Source organism: Oryctolagus cuniculus, chromosome 18 (genome assembly GCF_051225735.1).
Source record: "Oryctolagus cuniculus isolate XC-2025 breed Fujian yellow rabbit chromosome 18, ASM5122573v1, whole genome shotgun sequence".
Classification (NCBI taxonomy): domain Eukaryota; kingdom Metazoa; phylum Chordata; class Mammalia; order Lagomorpha; family Leporidae; genus Oryctolagus; species Oryctolagus cuniculus.
Genome location: NC_142884.1, coordinates 71477093 through 71493635, shown reverse-complemented (window position 1 = coordinate 71493635; position 16543 = coordinate 71477093). Strand labels below are relative to the sequence as shown.

Sequence of the window (16543 nt, the reverse complement as noted above, 5' to 3'; positions counted from 1 at the left end):
GGTGCTCACACCCTGCAGGGCCCTGCAGCCTCACGGGCACATGGTCCTAGTGACCTGCTTGTTACAGAGCTGTGTGAGTGGAAGGAAGGGGCGGTGAATGGTGCGCTCTCTGTCGTGCACCTGGATGGGCAGGGGTGCCGACAATGCACCTGCCTGGGCTTTTCCTCCTGCCCTGTATTCTCTCCTCCAGCACAGCACTGTTCTTCGTGATCTCTCTGCTGCTAACCAGCGTCCACCCTGGCTTCCCTGTACCGACTGCACAGGCTCAGACTGGTGGACGGTGATGAGGCTGGGGGGAGGGGTGGGGCACGGCCCTTGTAACTCCAGGCGGCACCGTCGTCCTCGAGGTCTGTGTGTAGGACCCTCCTGTCCCACCTGCATCAAGCTGCCCTCCCTAGCGTGGAAGCCACGGGAGGAATTGCAGCTCTCCCATTCCACCCCCACTTCTTTGGTCTTCCTGGGCCGACTGCCTGGTAACGCCTGCCTCAGTGGAAACGGGGAGAGAAACCCGAGGACCTAATACAGGCTGCGAACTTTCTCCTACCTGTCACCCCTGCCTTTGGGTGTCTGTAGGACAGCCACGGGCCAAGATGCCAACCACGGGAATAGGGCACGCGTGTGAAAACCCGTGTGGGCCGGTTGGTGCAGCTTTGCCTTCCCAGGCCTTGAGGGTGAGCAGTGCATCTCTGCGGCCTGGAAGTAAAGTTCTGGTCGAATCACCTCTCCTGAATTTCATGGAAAGAGTGCGTGTTTTCGTTAGTAGGGACCACGCTGACCTTGTCCCCATTCACACTAATGGTTGGTGGGCACCTTACACTGAGACGTTACCTTCTTCAGACTTGCCTTGTAGAAGCCACACCTTCAGTCCTCTCCCCCAGCAGAAAGTCACACAACCCAGGCCATCTTTTTTAAGCCAGAAATAAGATGCGATCAGATTGCAGGGAGCAAATTGTTCTCTGCCCACGCAACAGATTCACTGATGTTGCCAATATTTTTTATGACTAAATATTTCCATGAAAGGTTTTCGGATGATTGTATTTTAGAGTAGCATCAGGTGTATTCTTCTACTTTTCTAATCATGCTCAAAAACCTCAAATGAGCAGAGATCGTATAGGCTAAGAAAACCCACACTTCAGCTTGTCATTTAGTTCAAATTTTGAGCCAGTAATAATAAAGCAAAACAGCCGACAGGGGCCTGTGCAACATCCCCACTGCAGGCTTTGCAAAGGGTGGGTATGAATGTCAAGGTTAATGCGAGTGCACTGAGGTGGAGAGGTGAGGAGCTGAGCGACTGGAGCGCGTTATTCACCCCTGGCAGAAAGTCAGACTGGAGCGGGGGAGGTGTCTGGTTGAACACTCACCTGGTGGAAGCCGCAGGGGCCGGTGCGTGTACACACGCAGGGCTGAGAGGCAGTGCAGACGTGGAGCCAGCTCTTTGAAGAAAAATAAGTGAGCACTATCTGCCTGCTTTCATTTCTCAAGTGGACTTTGGTCAGTGGGACACAGCCCTAACGCTCCCCGTGTGGTTCCCGGGAAACTGCAAAGCCATTCCCATGCGGTCCAAGTGTCAACCCAAGAGAGCTTCCTGGAGTAGGGGGTGCCAGTTCACAGCAAAGCTGTTAGACTCAGGGAGGCCACTGGGCACCCTTCCAGTCATGTCCTGGTCTTTGTTTTTGTGACTTTTTCTTAAAAACAGAAGAGTATGCATTCATTGTTGAAAATGTGGAAAACAGAGATAAGCATAGTGGAAAAAAGTCATCCACGTTTTCCCTATGCAGAGATAAACACTGTTTCCACCGTTCATTCTTTTTCTTGATGCATAATTTCTGTGTACATATGCACCGATGTATGTTTGCTTAACGCAAATGGGCTCAGACCCTACAAACTTCTTTATTAGCTACATTTTCCACCCGATAGATTATACACATCAGTTCAGTCCATTAACTTTCTTCCACATTATTTTCTGGTGGGCAGAGAACCTCGTCCCACTTTTAGAAATTTGATTTGATTTCAGCTTTACATTATTATTATTGTTTTAAGAAACAAATTTCTCTATGTCCTAGAGCGCATTATTATTACTGCTGTTAACAAATAGGTATTCCTGATCCAAAACCTGTATTAAAAAGGATTTACAATTTCTAATTACATTTATCATTTTAACTTGTAATTAATTAAACTGTTTTAATAGTGATAGATCCCTCAGGATGTTGATGTAGTTTGAGTTTCAGCACTCCTGACCCTCGCAGACAGGGCGTGCACACACACTCGCATCAGCTATCCCAGCTGAGAGCACTGCCCTCCTCTGGTATTAACTCCTGGACCTTGGGCTTTCTGGGTGAAAGGGTCTGGTTTGCATTATGAATACTGATGATGGTGAGGTTATGTAATGGTTTATTTTAAGTAGCGTTACTAATAACATCCTCTGTCACGCGTGCGGTTGAACATGATCTGCAGTGTATCCTATCGTGTGTGTGTGTGCGTTTTCCATGTCTTCTGCTCGTGTGTTGTGTGCCTGTGGCAGCTTTGAAGGCTCCGGGAACGTTTCAGGTGATGTACGCCGATTTCTTGAGAGTTCTGGCTTCGTGTTCAGGCAAAGGCGGACGGGCCTGCATTTCTCTTAAATCCTGTAGGGAGGGTCTACTTAGCCTCCATCCCTGCAGTGGGTTTAAAAGCAGTCCCAGCAAGAGCAGGCAGCCAGGTACTTCATCATCAAGGCCTTGCAATCTAGGCCACCTCTAACGTTTCCAGGACCAAGTGAATGTACAGTGAGTCCTGGCTCAGCAGCGCACATCGCCGGACTTGGAGACCGGAGCCGCAGGCCAGTGAGCGCTCTGCAAGGCTGGCAAACGGGCTGACCCGAAGTGGAGCTGCTGGCTTGCTGTTTTCTGCACTCGGCCTTTTTGATTTCGCTGACACAAGGCTCCTGTCCCCTTCTGTCTTGGCTCCAGATGGGAAGGAGTGCTTCCCACACAGGACCATACCGACAGACGGGCAGGTCACCCAGGAAAGCTAAACCCATCAGCAGCAAGCCCACCTGAGTGAAACGCACCTGCTCTTCGCAAAGAAAACCCGTGGCAGGGGGAAAGCCCGCCGCATCGAGCAGCCCAGCCAATGCCCAGAGCCGGGGAAATTTTCCATATTGCTTGACCCCGGTGTTCTCCTTGGGATCTATGTTAAGCAAATAATCCAACGATGCCTCCAAAGTCCCATACAAATAGACGCACTGAACCGACATCTCTGAGTGGAGACGGTGGCGGGAGACAGCTTCACTCTCCAATAGCTGTGACATTCCCTGAACAGAGGATGATGCAGGCATTAAGAGACTTAAAAAGAATTTATTTAGTTTGAAATATATAAAAGTGTTTATGGAGTATAATCACAACTCTATAAAACTAAAACTGTATGATACAAATGAACTTTAAAATGCATTAAAAAAAAAAAAAAAACAGAAGAAAGTACACCAGGATATTTGTACTGGTGATATTGGCTGGCGGGATACTGGGCCCCGGTATTTTTCTGACTTTTTACTCTCAACTTTAAGTGCTGAACTCAGGCATTTGAACTTTCTAATGAAAACCAGTAATAATGTTTGCAAGACAATTATCTGGCCATTGTTTCTAAGATGCAGTATATTTAAATACAACGTTAGGATCTTTGCTTTCCTGGAACCAATCCCACAAATCATATTTAAAGGATATAAAGGATAAAGCCATATTACGTGAATTTCTGATAGAATCCACATGTATGCAGCTTGGAGAAGCCTCAACAAGTCTGTAAATACTCCAGCAAGGGAGGCGTAAAGTTGGAGGGGAAAGAGGTCTCAAGGCAGTGACCCAGGGGCTGGGGGAGGTGAGGTGCTGGCGCTTTTCCCAGGAAGCATGGCTTCCCCCTGGTGCACAGAGGCCAGTGACATCGACTGCCAGGGGCCGGGAGCCCACTCGCCTGCACTGTTTTTCTCTCTCGCTCGCTGCCTCACAAACACGTGAATTCTAGAAATTATGTCTTGTAAATGAACGCACCCAGCATCTGGGTCAAGTGTCGGCGAGCCCTAGGGAAGTGGTCCGTCCCCAGGGACCAGGACCCGCTCCTCCTCGTGAGCTCCAGATAAGAGCAGGGAAGACGCAGAGGCACCCCTCCCCCCCCACCCCCCCGAACGAGGCACCTCGACTCCGTGTCCCTCTCTGGAAAGCTACAAGCAGCTCTTACTGCCTCCCAGCCAACACGCAGTGGGGCAAGGCCTGGTAGACAGATCAGTTGAGAAACAAGGTCTTTGCGAGTGGCGTGGCACATTGTCATAGAAGCGGACGATTCGTCAGCTGCCATGACGTGGCCCGCTAAGGAATCCCTGCTCCGGGCCCACACACACAGGCCGGCGTGGACGCCAGAGGCGGGCAGTGTTCCCTCTGGGGGCCACGTAGGGCTGCAAGGCACTGGAAAGGGAGAAGGGCAGGGCGTGGGGCTGTGCGGGGGAAAGGAAGTGGCTTGCCTGGACCGAGATTTTTTTCCCCTCCTTGAAGCGGAGACTCACTCTGAATTTACACTCTAATTAAAATCGTGAACTCGTTCCTGCGGGAAAATGAAAGACAAATGCTTCCACGTTAAATAAGGAGGATGGCTGCCTGGGAATATTATATATAAATGTTATAGGTTATGACAATATGATGCTAAAACAAAAAAAAGAAAAAAGAAAAGAAAAGAAAACGACCAGCAATGGCAATGGCCAATGCTGATAAGGCTGTAAACACACACGAAGACGTGTAACCCATCCAGGCTGCCCCGTGGCACTTGGCACTTGGCAGCAGAAGCCAAACAGAGCTCTTGGCTCTCCTGCACATGTGTGCTGAGGAGGTAAACTGATGGAAGGAAAACGCTGGATGTGTAAAGATGCTAATTGAACCATTAGTTTGAACAGCAGAAACTGGAAACCCATAAATGTCGCCGAGTGGGGGGATGAATTTCCGAAAGATGGCTGATCAGTATAACACGTCCTGTTAGGCGTCTGCTAACATAACGGAAGAGTGTAAGAAATAAGGGCATGATTGGGAGTTGGGGGTGAGGGACGGGGGTCATGAAGCAAAGTACTAAGGCGACTTGAACGGTAGCAGGTGAAAGTGCTAAATAGTGACGTTGTGCCTTTCTCCTAAAAATGACATGTACTGTTGCTATGCCACGTCATCAACAGACGCAACAATTCTGAGCAGTTATTTCACTGACTGTATGGATAAATTTCATGCTATTATTGAGTGTTCAAAAAAAAAAAAAAAACCTTCCACCAAACCGTGGAAATGTTGAAAGGCACAAAGAATTAATACACAGGATAAATATTGCTATTTTAGATGCTTTTTTTAACATGAATTTCTAAAAATGGTACCTGCTAGTGACCAGAACGGGCAGCAGTTTTTGCAAGCCAAGGCTTTCTGGGCCAGCATTGACCTTGATGAAAGCAATCGAGCCTCCTTCATTGAAGTTCAAAACAGAACCATCCATAACCCCATTGTAAAGAGCGAAACCACAAGCCACAGTCTTCAGTCATTGCCAGGGGATGCTTCCACGTCTTGTTTCCTATTGATAAGTTCTAGCAAGGTCTCCCTTAATCAGGCGTGAAAGTGGAAACTGGCTGCCTTTTGGGTTTAAAGAAACATAGGGAGAGAGAGAAGACTTGGCTGAAAACGACTACAGAGAAATGGGTGGGGAATGTTTGGGATGGGTTCCGTGGCTCTGGGGCAGCGACGGAGAAGCCTGGCCACCGAGTCCATCGGAAGCTAAGCCAGGGGAGATCCGTTCACAGGCAGTGACAGAGAGGCTGTGCTGGACAATGTGTGTGTAGGGAAGGGGTGGGATCAAGCTCCCTAGTCGTTGGATAAATGGCACACACAGAAACGATTTCTAGAGCTTGGAGCAGGCAGCAGGATGGTCAGATCCCACATGGCTTGGGTGGGAAGCCATGTAGTCTTTCTTTAGGAATAAGTCACTCATTGTGTGTGTGTAATGTGACTGTGCCGCTGCCACAAACAGGCGACGTGGGCTTCAAGGCAAACAGAACTGGCTCCTGATCCCGCTGGTCATCTGCCTGGGGCCTGCAGTTAGGTTCCTCTCTCACTAAACCTCCCTTTCAATGACAAGATGGAGGTGACCTGCCTTCACCATCAGCAGGCACAGTGGTAGGGTGTGCAGGCAGTAGGCGGGGTCATGAGGACGCACAGCACACACATACACACATCTATGCAGAGGCTGTACACAGATCTCTACACACATATATCGAGATGCACACATCATGACAGGTGATGGGAAACCGCCTCACCACAGCAAAGCTAAAACAGCAAGTGTGCTACTCACTTGCTCCCCTGTCCAGAATCAGGCAAAATGGTAAGATGCTTGGCAGAGGGTGGGAAGTGGACCCAGGGACTGGCAGGTCGAGTGGGTGCATGGAGGCCTGGTGTTTTTCTAGGGCTTCGCTTCACCTTCAGGGAATGCAGAGAAATTGTGATGACGTTGATTAGGATCTTGTGCATTGTGAGGACTCCTACAGACAAAAGATACACATTTCTTTACAGCAGGGACTGGAGCAACTGTGTGTGGTTATTTTGAGCTTTGCAGAATATAGCTCTCGGAATGTTGGCTGAACGAATGAACGTTGGATTTACAGGACTTGGGGGAATCCTCATCTTCCCGTGCATGGAAACCATGGTGTGAAACGGCAAGGAGGGGAGGGGACCAACCTCCAACCCCCCACCATTCAAATACAGAGAGGGGGGGGGACCTCTCCAATCACTAAGTGCTTGATATCCACAGGGGAGGACCCCGGGAACTGAACTGTAGGCAATAACAAATTACCTTAAGGTGAAAAGAAACCATGGTCATTTCTTTCTCTTTCTCTTTTGCCTTCACAGAAAATATGATGCTGGCATGCTAATCGCGTGAGACAACTGGGCCCACAGACAGCCACAAAGCACAACAACAAACCCCAAACTCAGACAAGAAGCAAAAATGGAGCTTTCCTGGCATCTACAAGAAGCGCTTTATTTTTCCTCTAGATTTCTTTTCTAAGAGACAAAAACAAAGAAACTGAAACATTTACAGACACGATACGGATTTCAGGTGATCATAGCCGAGCATGTTCTTTTATTAAGCGTAGGGTGGGAGGAATGGGAAGTTTGCTCAGGAGAACAGGGAGGCTGTGAAAGCCAGCGCGCAAGGTGCGTCTTCACGCTGGGCATGGAGAGTGGAGGGAACAATTTTATTCCTCATCCCAGGAGAATCCCGTGTTTTCCTAAGGACGCACTGCTTCCTTTCCTGCCCATCAAGGTGTCTGGGGAATGAGTTTGCAAAATTTGTTTCTTATAATCTCTAAGGAATTCTGTGCACAGCTTTGGCAAGGGAGGATGTGACCGGTGCGTGTGCCACCCACTGGCTGTCCCTGCTCGGCTCTGTCTTTGAGTTGTGCCACCGTCGCGGCCGGCAGGATGAAGGTTCCCCGATTTCTTTCCTTGGCTGGCTGTAACGACTGAGACCATCATTTCCTGAATCAAGGCAGCACGGAAGGGTGATCTCGGGCTTTTCCAGCCCTTGGCTGCCGTGGTGGGACAAGGGGGCACCGGACTAATCTACGTAGCAAGAGTTGCTTGTGCTTCTACGCTGAGCGAAGGAACCCACCCACCCACCAAGCTTCCGCTTTCAAACACAGCTGCACAAAGCAAAGGGACCCACAGGTACCCCAGCCCCAGGAAAGTGATTTCTTCCCTCCCCTCCCCCGGAACTCCGTTTCCCATTGGTACTTGGCATTTTCCACTCATGGCGGCGGCTCTCGCCTCTCTGGTGCGCACCCGCGCGACAGGGCCATGGAGACCCCCGGGATCCCGAGGTGGGAAGGGTCCGGCGCGGGCAGCGGTGCTCGCCCTCAGTGGGGCTGGCTGCCCACGCGCTCCTGCACCAGCCTCTCGCTGAGTGCCCACAGCGCCCGGGCCGTCTCCTCGCGCTGCGCTTCCGGCGAGGGCGTGCAGCGGCAGCAGCTGTTGAAGTACATCCCTCCGAGGCCCTCGAGCTCCGGCGCCGCGGCGCAGTAGACGGTGGTGGCGGCTCCCTGTTGCTGGGAATCAAAGCAGAAAGAGGAAGGGGTGAGGCGGTGCGGGCCTGGGACTGTGGGGCGATCACCCGGCCCGCCCTCCCTGCCTCCACGGCCGCTGGCGCGCGCGGCGTGGCAGAGGGTACAGAGCTCGGAGCACATGGCTGTAAAAGGAATGATGTGGCCATCCTGGAAAAACGAGTTCATAAACTCCGCTCGTAAAGCTGGTGTGACTTTTTACACCTCATAGAGGAAAAGGCTTGGAAAATAAATACACGTATCAATAAATCAGAGCGGGCCCCCCTTCTGCACACAGAGAGAGAATGATGGTCTCTTTTGGAAGACGCGAGAACAAACTCATCCAACCCTTTGGCTGCTCAGCAGCGGATGCGGATGTAATTTGACACCAAGAACTTTTTCTTTCTTTCTTTTTTAGAACTTTGTGTCTGAATTAAATCAACCACGCTTGATCATGGCCCATCACGTAGAAAACCTAAGTGGGGCTGGTGTCAGGTCTCTTCGTTATTCTTTGCCCAAAGTGCTACTACAGGAAGAGTGGGCCGTGCTTCGTTAAAGACGTCTGACACACACACACACACACACACACACGCCTCACACAGCTACACAGCACATGTATCGGTGTGCCTGGAACATATTGGATGAAACCTCTTACTTGCCCCGGGTTTGCAATGGGACAGGGGCTAAAAGGCGGTATTTCCTCCCTGCCCACTTCAACATACAAGTTGCAGCAACAGCTGTGGGTGACTGGCGCTTCATCTTCTGGGTACCACTTGAGGCTGCGCGAGGGATGCCTCTGCTCGGGAGCCCCATATCATCTGGACTGACAGGATACAGTCAGCGATGCTGTAAAGAGGGCAAGGAATCACTTTGCTTTGCAGGCCATAATTAAAAATAATAGGCCGCTCCTCATAGGGAGACACGGTAGGCCTGGCTCTAATTTAAAACCAATACAGTAGCTCTGCCATCTTATGATTATTTATGTGCATCCCGGCCCTGGCTGCATCAACTAATTATCAGCTGGTGGGAGGAAGGGGTGTCCAGAAGAGGACCAGGGAAGGCAACGGCAGCCCGGGTTGCTCAGAGGAAACCTTAGGGACGTGTGACTGTGGGGAAAATGGGCGGCTCCTGTCTGCACCCCAGGCTCCTGTTTTTCGGCCCTACATGTCCGCTGTGCCGCAGCAGAGCGCTCTGTGGAGACCCTGTCCTGGGCTGGGCTGGTTTTGCATGCTCTCTGATTGCATTTGAAAAGCAGGAGATGCCAAGGCCATGCTGGACCCAGAGTCCTAAGGTTTTACCGTTTTAGGAAAGTGCCATAAAATAGGCTTGGTTTTTTTTTTTTTTTTTTTTTTTTTTTTTTGGCTTCAGCGTCAGTGTCTGTGGTCACCTTGCAATTGGTCTGAAAACAAGTGATGGTGGGAGGGGTGTGGTGGGAGAGACAGAGCCATGAGTCCTGGTAAGAACTGGCTGCCACAGTGACCCAGACAAGTCCCACTAGTCTCGAGGGTGCACAAGGGCCATGACTTGACCTTAGTTAAGTAGTGACTGGTTGGCTATCTCCCCAACTCCCTCACCCTGCCCATTCCCCCAAACAGCCAGTGACTACCTTGGATATAGCTGTTTCCTTTCCAGTGGGTTTGTGTGGTTCAAGTCTAATGGAAATGAGTTCATGTCATTCAAATTTACTTCCACTGAGTTATTATTCCTAATAACCCTTAGTGTAGCACCTGGCACGCTGAGCGAAAGCATTCTGAGTGGCTTATCTGACTCCTCCACATCCCATGTCAGGACAAAGGAAGCAAAAGTGCCTCTGAGGATAAACTGGAGAACGGAGATGGTATTTTTCATGCATTTGGGGCTATCAGCTGCGGACTTCGATTTCCCTCTGAGGCTGCCAACAGCACCAGGGAGTAGGTAGGTGACATGCTGTGGACTCACAGGTGATGAGAAAGCCCAGTCAGGTCCTCCCAAAGTCCAGGTTCAACCATGGGGACAGACTGGCCTTTTGCTGTTCTGCTGGTCCCGACAGGAGACTGCCAAGGAGGCCATCTGGGGAAGCAGAGAGTGGGATTCTTCCAAACCCAATGTAATATTTTGCCACCATGACCTTCTCAAATGATATCATGTTGCTCTCCTCATTGTTCCAATGAGATTTTTGCAAAGGAATTCTGCAGTCACATTGATTTGGAGTTGAGTTGGGGGAGCTGGGGACACGCATTGTCCCTCTGTGGAATCTGCAAAGCGATTGCAATTGGCCTCATTTCATGTAAAACCACATTTGGCTACGATGCTAAAATCCATACATGTTTAATGAAAAAAAAAACATTTTTTGAAAATTAGAAGCTGGCCTTGACATGCTTTGGCAGCTAGACCAAAGGGATACACAATCTCGGTTCCACTACTAGGAAACCTACAAAGCCCTGGCCTTGTACAAGGGGGCACCTGAGAGCAGAGACTTCCTTCTCCACTCCCCCAGTCACTGGCATACATCTGGCCAGGTCTCCCTCTCTGGTTCCTGCCGAGTGCGACTGGCAGTTGTCTCACTCTCCACCCCTGCTGGACAATGAGCTGGTGACAATATCATGCTGCTCCCATGCCTACCACCTCTTTGGCTGCTGGGGAATAACCTTTTCAGCTGTCCCATGGCAACTTCTGAGTGACATCTTTATATGAGCAGATGTGATGACAGTTTAGTAACAAGTTCTCGCTTTTGGCACGTCATCTCCCCGTCTGGGACAGCCTGAGCCACAGTAAGTGCCGTCTCATTAGTAAACAAGCCGGTACTGCTGATACAAGATAAAACATTTTCTAACTGATAAAAAAAAAAGTTTAAAGAACACTTTCATCACCGTCAAATGACTTTCAGGCCACTTTTTGGGCCATCGTCAGTACCTATTTGAGAAAAAAATGCAAGAGCACTCTGCGGGAAGAAACGGTAAGGAGTCTGCTCGCCAGGCTCTGGAGCTTCCTGATCCATTGTGATGGAATCATCATGCCGAGACGTGGAAACGCTGGCTGAGCCGCTGTTGGGAGGACGTTCTGTCAGAACGGTGGGGGCTGGGTGCAGTGCTAATCGCAGGAACCGGGCAGCTCCACCGGGCAGACCCAGGACGGAGCACTTCCGGGGAGCTCAGTAGAGTCTTTGAGCGTGTTCCAATGCCACTTTCGATCAAGTCAAACATCTGTGAACGGCCGGCGGAGGACCGTGCCATCCAGCCTGATGGTGTACGTAAAATTACCCAGGATTCCTGTTTGGGGTTACATTAAGAATGTCTGGGTAACGGGGGCTCATCATTCTTTTTCATGAACCATTTGTCACATTTGCAGCACAAGCTTCAACTACCACAACGTGGGCTTTGGGAAGCACTTGCTGTTTATAGTTGAGGTTCTGGAGTCTAAATTATCCATCCTCCCAAAATCCTTTGTTGGGATGAAAATGTTAAGTAGCTGCCTTTCATCAACATTTATTTGATAACTGCTGGCCATCAGCTTGTAGCTGTCAGCATGGAATACAAATGACTATTGACGACGTTGAAGGAAAAGGTACAGAGGTTTCTGATAAAAAAAAAAAAATAGCATAAAGAATGGCCCTCGGACGCACACACATTGATGCCTAAAATGCATTGGTTAGTGATCTGGTACAATACTTACGTTCTCATAAGGACACGTGATACATAATTCAATGCTTAGTTTTCAGGTTTCTCTATTTTAAAACGCATGCTTACTTAAAAGAAATAGTAGATTCCTGCCTTACAGTAGCTGTAACTCTGAGGTATATTAAACAACAGACATAATACCATGGCATTTCTAGCTATCCAATAATCAGAGGAGACGTTCTAAGATCGCCTTATTCCACATGTATGGATACTAGGGTGAATGGGAAATTAACCCATTTATGCAGAAAAGCAGACTTATCTAAGGGAACACGCCGCAGAAGAAGTCAGATTAACTTCTGACCCGCAAGCGCAGGAAAGGAGAGGCCCCTTCAGAGGTGGGCACTGACGCCAGAGCTTGGGCAGAGGAGAGACAGGGGCCTCTTCCAACCTGTAAAGCTTCTATCATGATTCATTGGGGGTCGGGGGGGGGGGCAAAGCAAACTCCCCCAAATTGCAAACCCAGTCACCTAATCCAGCGGGCCTGTGAGTACCACGTGGAGCAGAACAATTAATCGCCCAGTCGTGGGGGTATGAGCGCATGTGTCCCGCATGGAATAAACGCTGTCTCCCGGCCACGCTCCTGCGTGAGAGCTTAGAGAGCCCACCCTACGGGAAAGGTGCGGGGTGGGCTACTCGAGTCCATCTCCAGATACCTTGCTGCTTGGGACACAGCCGTTACAACAAGCAACTCTACTTTCAATCTGACTTAGAAGACGTGCAAAGGCAAGTTGTCCGTCCACCAGACAGTCTTTTCCATGGACACATTAGCCGCATATGAGTTGATAAAACAATGCAGTCTGTACAGGGCCTCCCCACTGCACAGGACTGCAGCCAACAGGTCACCCTCTGCCTCCCCCGCCGTGCGTGCATCACTCAGTTGTGCTGTTTGATTTGGAATACGTGTTCATGAACAAGCACGCTGACCACTGTAGGAATCATGGGAGGCGGCAGCTGACTTGTTTTTTCAGTGAGTTGTAGCAAGACTGTTCAATGACAGTTAGCAACAGGCTGCAATTTTTATAAGTGTTATGTTCTAATCCTCACAGCACTCTCAGAACCAGGGATAACAGATATACTCATTGTCAGAGCAGCCCCCTTAGTGTTAGCCATCCAACGCGCCTTGCTCAAAGCCATATGGAGAATCACAAAGACTGACCAATCCCAGAATCCCCAGGCGTTAATATGCGAAACCTCCTTCCCAAATGTGTTGCACAAATATTTGCACAGTGCTTGCTTCCGCTTGTAGGTCTCCCATTTTGCTCCTGCTACGCCTGGCCAGAGTGACACCCTGACGTGGCCTCCAATCAAATGCACAGGCTCTCAGGAGTTCAGCTGGGAACTGTTGAAAGGAGATTTCCCCATTGTTGATTTAGTCAGTGAGCTAAATTGAAATTATATCCATTTGGATTAACAGAAATGAAGACTCAGCACCCCCTCGAATGATCCCACAGCAAATGACCCTGGAGAGAAAGGTGGTCTGACTGAAAACGCTACCTCCAGGTGCCAGACGTGCCGAGCGAAGGAACCTGTTCTTGGATGACAGGACATCAAGACCAGTGAAATCTAAGCAATCTCTCCCTTAAAAATCTCCATACACGGGAACCGGTGCAGCCCGTGTAGGAACGCCCGTGGGCAGAGGAGACCTGACCCTCCCCCTTAATTCCTAACAAAGGAACTTCCATGAATGCCTGGAGGGCCGTTAGCCACGTGCAGATACTTCCTGTGGGTGCTGCACTGTAACTTTCTATCTGAGCAGAGCACAGGCTGGTCTCAACATTTATTACTGGAAGGGAAATGCACTTAGTTTCTCAACTACAAAGAGCGAAGATGATCAGGGAAGTCGATATTTGTTACCAGGCTTTACAAGTTTGAAAGAGTGTTTTTAGAATCCACGGAGATCCCATCCCGTGTCTTCACGCTGCAGAAGAGAATGGCGACTCTTACACAACGGACGTAGTTGGAATGGCTGTTTAACTTTTGCCACAAGGAAAAGAGTTTCTTGGCTAAGAAACACGTCTGCGAGTGTGCAGAACCTCAGGTTCCTTTTCAGTTAATGCTCACACGCTAGGCAGAGAGGGGGATTCCCCGGGGACGCTGGGGACATGGTCTGTGCGGAGGGAGAGCTAAGCGATGGACGGGCTATGCCGCTCCAACACTGTAAGCCCAGCTGCTCTGAGCACATGCGAAGGGCGCCTGGAATGCGATGTCTGAGGGTTTTCAAGTCACAGCTGCATATGTGCAGACCGCCACTCGGGAAGCACTCAGAAGGTGACCCAGGGGCCTTCCCTGATTGCAGTTCAGGCCCCCCAACTACGGTACCCCCTCACGCCCCCAACCTTTCCGAGTCAGGCTCATCAGGAGCACTGTGCAAAGCCAACCTGTTCTCCCTGACCAGAGACACTGCCTTCTAGCTTCAGGAGCTGACTTGCAGCCCAGGGTGGGATGCACTGCAGGTCAGCAGGCCCGCTGCTCTTGGTCGTCAGGCAAGTATTCTCGGGAGGCCCAGCAGGTGCAGGATAGGAGGCTAGAAAGGTTCTTTCAAGGCAGAATGTCTCCCTCATTCCTTCGGGAGGAACAGGCAGCAAACCCAACCATCTAAGGAAGTTCAAAGCCATGTTCATCCTGGGAACTCCAGCCATGGGGTGGTCTGAACCTGGGCTACTTCACGCAGGACTGAAGTGCAGGCTGTCAGGACCTGCGTTTTCCTGTCGACAAACTGTCCTAACGCTTTCCTTGGAATCAGAGAAGCCCTCCTCCCAACTTTTTCATGTTCCAGATTCCCGGCCATGAATGTTCCACGGGTCCCGAGATGGATTTATGTCTGGTCTTGAAAGCGTGGAGGCATAAGGTCTAGATTTGTTTCATCTTTCTAAGGCCTGTGGCTGTAGTGAGAACCCCGCTTTACTGGTGGTGATGGGAGCGGGGTCCCCCAGATGCGGGAAGGCCCGAGGGGTAGCTGAAGCACAACCCTTATGGGTGATTGACCAGCGCTTGCTCCACCTTCTGCTTGTGCCTGTCAGAGCTGTGCTACAACCCCAGGGACCTGAACCATCCACTCGTGTTGTCGGCCGTGTCTCAGATGCACGCAAGTCCTCTGGCCGTGCCCCGCCCATGCTGCCCAGAATACAGCCACAGCTCAATGTACAGTTTCTTTCCGAATGGGCAGTTCCCTTGCTGGGATGGAAAATCGCACTGGGGTACCCATCTGTCTAGGGGTGAGTTTGAAATGGCCAAGCACAAGAGACGGGGAAATTTGCCACCAAAATAAATACCTTATGGATAGCATCATCCTGCCACAGGGGACAGATCCAGTGGCCTCTCGCCGAAATTTTCCAAGGGGTCCACCTTGAGGCCAGTGCTGAGGGACAGCTGAGCGTCGAACGGAATGAAGACTTAGCTTGTGTTAATTTGGGACATTTGACATGGTTACCCTTTAACTCTCTAACCTCTGTTATAGCTAGCTCTGTATACTGTACATAAATGCATACCTCTGTATTTGCCATGTATACTGGAATAAATCTCTGAAATTAGCGGCAGGCAGCGTGAGTGGGTTCAGTTCCGTAACGATGCTGAGAAGACTAACTTTGCAGGGCAGGTGCGACAAGCAACTCCCCCCTCCCTCCTCCTGCACCGAGAGTGACTCCGCCTCGTCGGCCTGCCGCTCAGTTCCTTTAGAAAACCGGGAGCTGACCCGTGAGCAGACAGGATTTCAGGGCAAACCTTAAACAAGCTGCTGGTTTGGATTTTAAGGCTGACAGTTCATTTACACTTACGTCACACACAGACTCCACAACACAGTACCGAAAAGACATCGGCGGAAACAACTCCCCCCCCCCCAAAAAAAAAGCCATGGGGTCTCTGCTGGGGCCACATCTTGGTCAGAAACGAACTCTGAACTCTGTCTTCCGGAGACGAATTAAGAGGACGCACTTGGCGGCAGTTCAGATCTCAGGAGAAGCAGGCTGCTGCCCGGCCCGCCCCCCCCCCCCCCAGCCCGTCGCATTCGGGCATGACTTTGTCAGGTGCGTGTTTTCAGAGCGCGCACTCGCTTGCACAGACCCTTCCTCAAGCCCAGAGATGCCAGCTTTGTTAATATTTCATTCAGAACATACTGTGGGGAGCGTCTCATTTATATTACTTCCATAATTAATGCTGATAGCTTAGGCACTGCCTTTACATGGAGAGATCTCTTCACAGTGGTCGATGGGTAATAAGAGACAATAGATATTTCATTCACCAGCAGCTTGTTGCTAGTTAGTAGGAAATGATGGTGTGTGCTGTTGCTTTAATTGCCAGGGTAAAGAATTCTGCCTGGGTGTTAGTGAGCATTTTAAAGCACTTGATGCAAATAGACTAGAAACAAAACAAACAAAAAAAATTTTACCTTGATTATGCAACACCTTAGCATAGAAAGTTATGAAGGTATGTCTTTTTTAAAAATTGCATTCTATCATGCAAATATAATCTAAATATGCATGTGCTGACTACTCATCTACTGTATTTTAGGAAATACAATTAGGCTGCCTTTCTCTTCTCCTATGTAGACTGTAAATAACTGTAGATCTTTCTCTTGTTTCCCATGTAAATACATGTAAATACTAACAAGCTATGCATGCTGAAATACTGGGCAATTTCGGATACTTTTATAATCTGAAGGCATGTATTCCAACTGGTTTGTTAAAAGGTGGGGGCTGGGAGGGGCTCTCTCAAACTCTTTAAAGTGGAATCGAAATTAAAGATTTCTTCCTAGACTGGTGTGGCTGCTTTCTTCTGCTCTCTCCTCCCTGAGTGGAACCTTCCTGAAGGC

General features: G+C 49.8%; 2 protein-coding genes across 2 annotated transcripts in view; one reads left to right on the top strand and one right to left on the bottom strand.

Annotated features, from left to right (window-relative positions):
- Positions 1-16487, top strand: part of MAF (MAF bZIP transcription factor) — a 349481-nt gene extending 332994 nt beyond the window's left edge. Inside the window, exon 3 of the mRNA XM_051847315.3 lies at positions 6891-16487. The gene's annotated coding sequence lies outside the window, so the exon portion shown is untranslated. The remainder of the gene's footprint in view (positions 1-6890) is intronic.
- WWOX (WW domain containing oxidoreductase) overlaps positions 7093-16543 on the bottom strand; it is a 1024395-nt gene continuing 1014944 nt past the window's right edge. The window contains exon 9 of the mRNA XM_002711692.6: positions 7093-8086. Coding sequence (XP_002711738.1) covers positions 7898-8086 — 189 coding nt within the window. The 3' untranslated portion in view covers positions 7093-7897. The remainder of the gene's footprint in view (positions 8087-16543) is intronic.